We start from the raw sequence: 9,609 nt of genomic DNA on the forward strand, positions 1-9,609 counted from the left end.
ATATTCTGTCATTAACCCTGTTAAAATTGTTCTTTATAAGTACCATAAACGGGAACGTCATTTTCCTATACCTTTTAATATATGTTACGAGAGCCATAGCGTTTATCTGCAGCTCCTGTCTATGGGCCACTAAAATTTAACGATGTACAGGCTGCTGCTATGTAAAACTGGCCATTTTCATTACTATATCTAAAAAATGTGTAAATTATCTTTTATTTAATTTAATATTTTAAAAGAAAACTTTATTAACATAACTTTAAGCATCAATATATCTTATGAATTATTGATTGCTCGTCATACAAGAAAACATGCTTATTTCGGGGCTTAGTATCTATGCAATGGTATATCAAATATTCATTTCTGGATTATGCTACTTTGATAGAAGGCTAGATCGTGCTACTTCCTATGCCTTTGGTATAACATATTATATGTGTATTTTGTGGGTACTTTTAAATATTTATGAAGAATACTTCTTACTTAGTTTTTTATGATGGCGGTGAAATGGGATAAAAATCAATTCATTGTAAACATTGATGATATTTGGATTTTTAAATTATATGTATATACAACATTTGCTTGAATTTTTACAACAACACATCCCTGTGATAAAGAAATTAAATTGTAGCCGGTTCGAAAAGGAGTCAATCTACCTAACTACTGAACCCAGCCTAATTTTCAACTGTAAAATTGTCTACATCTGCTGAATCTGGGAACTTTGATATCCTTGGACACCGCTGTCCAACCAAAAAACCGTTGCACCCCCATCACGGGCACGTAGTTTGACGCGGTTATGTATGGGGCGCAGAGGCACGCTAGCAACAACAACATTATCGGCGAGAGCGGGTCTCTGGCGCGGCGGTACGCGCGGCCGACCCGCGAGCGCGACCTCAACGCCAACGCGCCGCGCACGCACACGCACGCACGGCGCCACGACAACACGCTCGACATTATCCTTAAACCCCTCATAGAGAGCACGCAGTAAGTAAACGGTGGTACCCGAGTGAAACAGTTCACGGCTTTAAAAAAAAACTTGCTTTTCACAAAAATTTAAATGTTTCGTGTATTTTACACTCGTAAAACTATGCCAGTGAATTGCGTCACCTGAAACATCTCTGTGTCGCATCGTAGCGGAATGTTTAGCTGCACGCATTTGTTCGTCCCGTCCCGGTTTGAAGGTACTTTTTGTTTGCATGTTACGAGTATGCGGGTGGAGGTTAACTAACTAACGATTACTAACTACTAACTTTACCTCCGATTTGTGTTTACCTGTGTTAATTTGTTATGTGCACTCGTTTGTCACTAAATTGTTGTGTGTGCACGTTTCGTATTACTTGTGGTTTACGTGATTCTTTACAAACAGGCTTCAGAGCAACTGAATTCAGCGAACGTCGAGACCGGCTCCGAGCGACTGGATTCTTCATTTCAAACGGTCAACGGCGGCAAAACTAACGCAGCTGAAATGAGCACAGAGTTATAAACTTTATAGTTTACGAACTTTGCTACTTGTGATTTGTGAATGAAACTTGTACATTGCCTTTAGGTTTCTTAATAGATTTCTTTAATTAAATAAACCGTTGTATTTATACTTTCATTTGTATTAAACTTTGTACGTACGTTTGTCGATGCATTTATATTTTTTAGTTTTAAAAATAGGTACAACTGTGTAAATAATAAGTATTACCTTTTTGTATAAACAGTACCATGTACTTACCTACTTAATGAATATAATAATTTTGTAATGTGACTCTAAATTTATTAAAACATATAATATGTAATTGATGGAATATAGTATTGTAGGTACCTACTAAAATTACTTGTGTGCCAAAGAGATGCGCTAGCGAAAAATAAACGAACAAACACGATTATTTTGTAGCTTCTAGGCATAGTCTATCAAATACTCAATTTTGTTAAAATACGAGTCAATTCCGTAAATAAAAATATATTCTGGTGAGTGTAATGTAAACTAAAAACTAAGTATTACCTAATATAGTTGTATCATGAAAGTAATCTTAATTTTATGTTAGATACATGTATATTATTTATTCCACTAAAAACAACGGGTATAAATGTATTTACTTACCATTGTTTTTATATGAAAATATTGAATTGTACAGTTGTTATGTAGGTTTAGAATTAAGCTGTCGGGGTCGAGAACTTTTCATTCATTATCTGTGTCTTTTATTCTTGAATATAATATTCTGACTACATATTTTCAAGTCCAAGCATAATAAAGACAAACTACAATTATTAATTATTATGAAATATACCTTGATTATATTTACATCTCTTTCGTATAAGTGTAATCATGTGTAGTTATAAGTGTAAAATTAAACAGTCAATTTGTACTGTACAAGACTGAAGACGATTTCTAACTTTCTACAAATCCTACAATATCCCGATAATTTGTAACCATTTTCATCGTTCACCATGTTCATAATAAAAGTTATAATTTATAAAACTGTGTTTCATTTCTAACTTACGTACATATTTGCAAATGCGTTGGTGCACAAAATATTTGCAAAAAATAAAAACAACGCGCTATTTGCTCTGTGATTGAACAAAATGCAGAAAAATAATAAATAGTTGCAGATAAAAAACAAACTGCATATTTGTTGATTCATTCGATATACAATTCTCATCAAAGTTTCATTGAATTTCCGACAAAGGTCCTGTAGTCGTATTAATTAAGCTGTTTTGTCTCTGATATCGACTACGAGACCGCCATTACCACTAATGAGGGCGAGTTCGAATTGTCACAGGGATTTTAAATGGTTTTCGTTGTCCTCACTTTTTGTTCGGGAACTTTCTAAAGTCATAACTTTAAAGACTTTATTTTACAGATACAATAGGACATGATTCTGATAAATGATTTTTCTTTAATTGTTACCTACACCTGTAACTTTTATAACTATGGATACCTACATTTTTTTGTAACGATTATCTAATTGCTATTTAAAAAAAAAGCTTGGGTTATAGTTAAACCGCCCTTTTAATAATTAATTTATTTGAGTAACATACTTATGTACCTAGGTACTAAATGAAGTTTGAAATAATTATATTTCACGACATTATCTTAAATTCACGACATTTTAAATTATCTTTTGATGTTAACATAGAAAATATATTTTAAGAATGAACTGTGCCATAATTACATTTTTTTACCCACGAGTAACTCGGAACACGCCTACGTGATTCCTGTTTACTGTCCAAACTGTCGCGCAAAAAATATTGTACTTTCGAATACTGTTGGAAATAACCGTTCGAGCTCAATTTGTCGGCAAAGGAAAAAGACAAAATAGGTGCGATCTCGTCTGCTAAAGCCCCGATGTCCACTATTCGACGAAGGGTGAAAACTCATTACCAGTGTTTAATGAAAGGGTTCCCAGAGCGTGTATGATTACTGGTTAATTGAAAGGCGTAAAATCAGAGGGCGGACAAGGCGGCCCCGTAAATTGAAATTGCGCGTTGACGTATCCATTTTGCATGTTATAATTTTTCATAAATTTAGAAAAGCGCGAGGTCCTGTAGAGCTTGTGAGGTGAAAAAAGTCTAATTAAAGGGCAATTGTGTAAACGACCGTTATTGTAAGTTTTACCTATGCTCAGTTCATTGATTTATGAGATATACAAAACTTAATAACTCGAGTTTTCCATACATTCAGAATGTATGGAAAACTTAAAGTAAAGAGTTATAGGTACTTAGCTACTTTATACTGATATTTCCAAATTGAATATTTTGGTCCGGGAGCCAGCAGCAGATTTTATGACCAAGTTCCTCTCAAGCGGTAATTAGTAAAATGCATCAAAGTATAGTATTATGAAGCCTCGTGAACGTCAGCTGGAGCTCGGTTGGGGGAAGAGCGGTTGTAGCCTCCCGTATCAGCTGACGGTTTTTCCACCAAGATACAGCCAGCTGACATATATATTTATCCACAGTTACATATAAGCTATCATCAGGTAAATTTTTGTTTGAGAGGAAATAACGGAAAATAAATTTTTATTTAAATTTAACTTTCATGTTCGAGACACCAGCTGACGTATAATACACCATGTTGTAACCAGCTGACTATTTTTTTTCGTTGAGATATTGGGTTAGCTACAATTTGACAAATTTTTAGCTGAGAGGAAATGAATGAATGAATGTATTTTTTTTCCTATGTGCTTGGGAGGCTACAACCGCTCACCCCCCCAACCGAGCGCCAGCTGACGTTCACGAGGCTTTATAATACTATACTCTCATGCGTCTGACGAATTATCTCTTGAGAGGAAATAGTTAACCAAATTTGCACCTGGCTCCCTAACCATTATCTGCTTGGCTATAATTTAAATTTAAAGCATTAGGTATATCTATCATCAAGTAAAATTAAGCATCAAAAAATAAAATACACATCGTTTGAATTTATTATAAAAGTACAAGTAACAGTAACTGTTTAAATACGTTTATAAAGAGACAGGGACACCTTAACCGTAATCACGCTGAGTGCTCGACGTCATATATTAACTTTAAGCGCGAGCTTACAGCGGAGAAGCGAAATGAAAATCTGAATTTATTTTATTTTCTTGTTAACGTTCACGGTTTCTTACGGAACAAATAAAATTAAGTATTATATTTTGCTTGTATTATAATACGTTAGGATAATATTTACGCAGTTGTCGAGGTAAGAAAGAGGGAGAAATCCACTTGATTTGTCGGCGACCATATTCCTATAATAGTTGATTAGAAAGTGATACAAAAAGTTGAATGACTGGATAGGTATTAAGTAAATACATTTCTTGTGTGCATGTGTATGTCACTGAACCCTCTTAAAATGCTGGACCGATTTAATTTTTTTTTTTTGGTTACACAAGTTAATTCGAGAATAGTTTACAAGCTCATAATAATAAAAATAACTATAACTCATATAATTGTTAAAACTATTTTCTTAGAAATCATAATAAAAATTAGCTATACAAATACAGCTTTGATTTAATAAAATCTTTCACCTTTGTCTATGACTATAAGTACGTTATTGCGTATCATGGACTCTATTTTCCACAGAATCATTCATACGGGGATAATACCTCTGGTAGCAACGGTGCAGCTAGTACCTACGCGCCCTTTAATATAAATTTATAGTGCACTAGCGGTCCGCCCCGGCTTCGCCCGTGGTACATCGTTACATTTTCTCTACATAAGAACCATCCTCGTACTTCAAGGAATGTAATAAAAAAAGAATTATCGAAATCGGTTCAGCCGTTCTCGAGTTATGCGCTTACCAACACATTTTGCGATTCATTTTTATATATAAGACTAGCGGTCCGCCCCGGCTTCGCCCGTGGTACATATTTACGTTTTCTCTACATAAAAACCATCCTCATACTTCAAGGAATATAATAAAAAAAGAATTATCGAAATCGGTTCAGCCGTTCTCGAGTTATGCGCTTACCAACACATTTTGCGATTCATTTTTATATATAAGATATAAGCCTGTCGATATTTATATGAAGATGAGAGAATTGTCCAAGAATAATCTTTCCAAATGATCATTAGTGTTTCACATTTCAATCGCCCTAATTTGAGTTTATACGACACTTTTATTTTTACCATTTATAAATTAATGTATCTAGTCTCTAGTATCATCTAATTCATGAACTATCCATAAAAGGTACAGTATCACTACTTACAAGTAAGATTTCGTCATTGCAACATTATTGAAAACCTCCAGTATTTTAATACTCATTTCATCTTAATTATTAATTAATATTATAAATGTGAAAGTTTTTATGGATGTATGGATGTTTGTTACTCTATCACGCAAAAACTACTGAACCGATTACAATGTATTTTAGCACACATATAGAGGGTAACTTGGATTAACACATAGGATAGTTTTTATCCCGGAAATCCCACGGGAACGGGAACTATGCGGGTTTATCTTTAAAAATGCGGGCGAAGCCGCGGGCGGAAAGCTAGTACTATTATAAAGGCGAAAGTTTGTAAGTATGGATGTTTGTTACTCTTTCACGTAAAAACTACTGAACCGATTACAATGAAATTTAGCACACATATAGAGGGTAACTTGGATTAACACATAGGATAGGTTTTATCCCGGAAATCCCACGGGAACGGGAACTATGCGGGATTTCCTGTGAAAACGCGGGCGAAGCCGCGGGCGGAAATCTAGTAATAAATATTTATCTACAAAATAAATGTTGAATATATACCTAGTAATTTAAACTCTTTGACTGCATATAGGTTCATTCAATTTCTGTTCAGCTCTTTTGCATAAATGAGTAACAAATTATATCCGAACTTTCACTTTGCTAGATTATAGTATAACTTCTCCCTATCCACTCCACGAGTTTTCAGTTATGTTACAGGTGAACTCCGAAGTTCTCTTTATGTATGTGAATAGTGTTGTTCTAGCTATAAATATAAATGAATACATCTAAATACCTAGGTACCATGAATAAAATTTGTTTTTATATTTACAGAAAGAGTCCATTAAAGTCTTAAAAGTTAAATACCTACTTAACTATAAAGTAACATTTTAATTAAAAATATTTGCGAAAAATTCTATCACATCCAATTGTTATTAAGAAATATTAGACATGTTATTTCCATTGTAAGAGAATCACATAACAATCACCATCTCACAAACAAATAAACAAGTTCACTTAAAGCAAATATTTACTTCGCTATCTTTTTAACAGCGCAAATATGTACAAGGGTAAAATTTTAACAAGTGTTTGAAGTGCAATTTTCCTTAAGTAAAAAGGCAAAACGTTTCGAAACAAGAAATAAATATACACCGTAAATGATACTATGCCAAGTATTGCGAGCAAAGCTTAGAGTTGAAAGAATTTAAAGTAATGTAAACACGAAAAGTTTGCTTTCGAGTTGAGCCAACTCAAGCCGGAAGCACATTCGGAGTCAACTGCCTGGAAAAATTAATTCGAAGCAGCCGCAGAGACGGAGGGTTAGTCCTCTGTCGACAACTTGCGGCAACCTTACCTTTTCAAGATCGCTCTCGCTTGCTATAAATGGAATTAACAGATTTTTTAATATTGCGCCTACGATATAAAGCAACAATATTTCAGTTATAGGACTTTTTTGGGAAAAAAAGCAACACAATTTTTTACAAATGCTATCTATTCAATGTTTTTGACATTATCTGATAAGAAAAATAACTTAAGTATATTGATTTAACATGCTTTTTTATAATAAATTGCAAAAAATATCTATTAAAAAGTCAAGTCAACTTTTATTTGGAAGATAACATGGCCGGTGACCCACTGTTTAGCCGTTAGTAATTAACTAATAATTATCTAAGGGTTGGTAATCTTAAATTTCTAACAAGGTAAATCAGAAGTCTTATATTCACGCCAGAAAGTCTTCCAATTTCAAGGACGAAATAAAATCCATATCTGAAATTCTGAGAACTATATGGATGGATAAAATGGAATAAGTCCGTCCTCAATTGGCACAAAATAAGGGGGTGAATATTATTATGAATAAGAAAAATGTCATAAAAAATATAAGCTTAATACTATCAACCCAATTATTTTCAAATGAATACTATAAAGGATTTCCTGTCGTTGTTCAATAATTTGCAGAAAGTGCATATATGCAAAGGCATTGCCGCGAGTGCAGTCGCAGACAATTAGCACCCTGACAATGACATTCAAAACGTGTGCAAATAAAGCGGGTGGGGGGGATAACCCCTCCTCTCTCCCACACTGTCATACGTTTCAACAACTCGATTATGTCCCGCAATGTCATGGGTCACACGAACTAAAACATCTAGGTAAAACCTCAGAGAATACTGACTAAAATTATTCCCAACTAAACACATAATATACCTCCATTATCCACAGGACTTATTTAAATTAAGAGAATTCGTAGCCACTTAGGAACAATGTAAATTAATTAGATGTCTTGAAATTAACAAGGATAGCCTTTTAGACGTTAAAAACAACAATTAATTAATTGACATTCCTAATTTTAACATAACAACGGTAAACAATATAATATGTAATAATGAAGATTGACAATTGATGTCTTTTAACTGGTCGTTCTAAGGTTCTAATTTAAAAATTTCAATTCGCAGATTATAAAAAAATAAACTGCAACAAATTAGAAAGTAACAAAAAAAGTTGGATGACCCTGTTTCTAAATCTCTGGTTGTATAGTACGAGTAATCTCCAGTGTAATATTTTCACGGAAACAAAATCGATAGCTATAACCACAACGAGTGCTAAAATTTTAATCCAATTAGTGCGCGCTTTTGCTTCCCTTATAAAATATTTCAACGTCGAAATTAATTTAACAATAAATTTATAACCTTCTTTAGCTTTTTCGCGGCGCTCTGTTTATCTGAGATTTTTAACGATCGATTATTTTAATTCGGTTCATTAGTTAGTGAGTTTTAAAATTCCATTCATATTTCACATATTGTTTTACGATGGCAATTAAATTCATTGAATATTTATAAACTTTATTAAAAAAAGGTATTCGATCGCGATTTGTATTAAGAATTAATGGAAGCCACTCAGGTTGAAAGTACATAAATTCATCCATATTGCTCTGGCAAAGGCAATAAATTAGACCTATACGCCACTGTTGATCTGAATGTAACGCTACAATATTGAATGAGCTCACCTTGTAAGAGGCTCAGTTATCAAAGGGTGTAGGGTGATTAAGGGCTTCACTGGAAATGACGTCTGATTTAGCTTTGTACTAACGTTCTACGAATGTTCCGCTACGTATCGCTACGAGCCAAGTCTCTACCGGGACTGCGAGCGCGTGAGTTTACCTGATAACCTGTCATATAACTTGACTGAAGTTTCAAGGCTGTGACTGCAAACTCGACTTAAGACGTTACGTGTAGAACTTTCGACATTAATATTCTTTATAACAAATGATGCTGCATTCTTGTGCTCTGATTTTTGCAGGAAAATGCTGAACGTGAAACTTAATAAAAAGTTAAGAAATAAAATTTTACTATTACTGTGCATGAAAGTAAATGCTATTTCTATTCTCTATAGCTAATTTACAAAGAAGTTATAACGCAGTTAAAGAAAACATATAATAACAATACATAATTAATAAAAGAAACCTATCGTAAACTCAATTCGAATTAAAAGGAAATGGCGGGGGTGGAAACACATAAAATGAAATATGTCTAAGGAGAGAAACTACATATGATGAAATCTATAGGTATCGATTTAATATAATATCCGGACAAGCGTTTCCTTGTCTCAGAAATAACAAGCGGCGGATGTCTCGATCCTCGTTCTCTTATATCTGTTTTGTTATTAATGTCCTTATACGGATCTCCAATTATCTCGAAACACAGCAGCCCCCTCCTGATTCAATAAGCGACTATAAACGGTGAACGCTCGTCGACACACGTGAATACATGTTGTAATATTTGATGATACAATTACCTGAAACAATCAACATACATTTATAATTCCGGCCCAAGCAAGCACCAACAAAAGGTTAGCACAGGACCAAAATGCGCTAAAATGCGTCTGTTTGAAAATGTATAATAACTTTAAAAATGTACTTCAACGTGAACCTGAAAAATGACATCTTACATGTGAGGAATAAAGCATTGCTCAGCAA

General features: G+C 33.9%; 1 protein-coding gene across 4 annotated transcripts in view; it reads left to right on the plus strand.

Moving 5' to 3' along the window:
* Positions 1 to 2,458, plus strand: part of LOC149907789 (band 4.1-like protein 4) — a 40,027-nt gene extending 37,569 nt beyond the window's left edge. For 3 of the 4 annotated variants that reach the window (XM_090102884.1, XM_090102883.1, XM_090102885.1), the window contains exons 20-21: positions 806 to 978; positions 1,361 to 2,458. In XM_090102884.1, the coding sequence (XP_089959010.1) occupies positions 806 to 978; positions 1,361 to 1,376 (189 nt within the window). In that variant the 3' untranslated portion in view covers positions 1,377 to 2,458. The remainder of the gene's footprint in view (positions 1 to 805; positions 979 to 1,360) is intronic. The other variant, XM_090102886.1, reaches the window with a different exon arrangement.
* Positions 2,459 to 9,609: the final 7,151 nt, after the last annotated feature.

The sequence above is a fragment of the Colias eurytheme genome, chromosome 6 (genome assembly GCF_061535395.1).
Source record: "Colias eurytheme isolate Ceu_HAF_F1 chromosome 6, ilColEury1 Martin Lab GWU primary, whole genome shotgun sequence".
NCBI classification, from domain to species: Eukaryota; Metazoa; Arthropoda; class Insecta; order Lepidoptera; family Pieridae; genus Colias; species Colias eurytheme.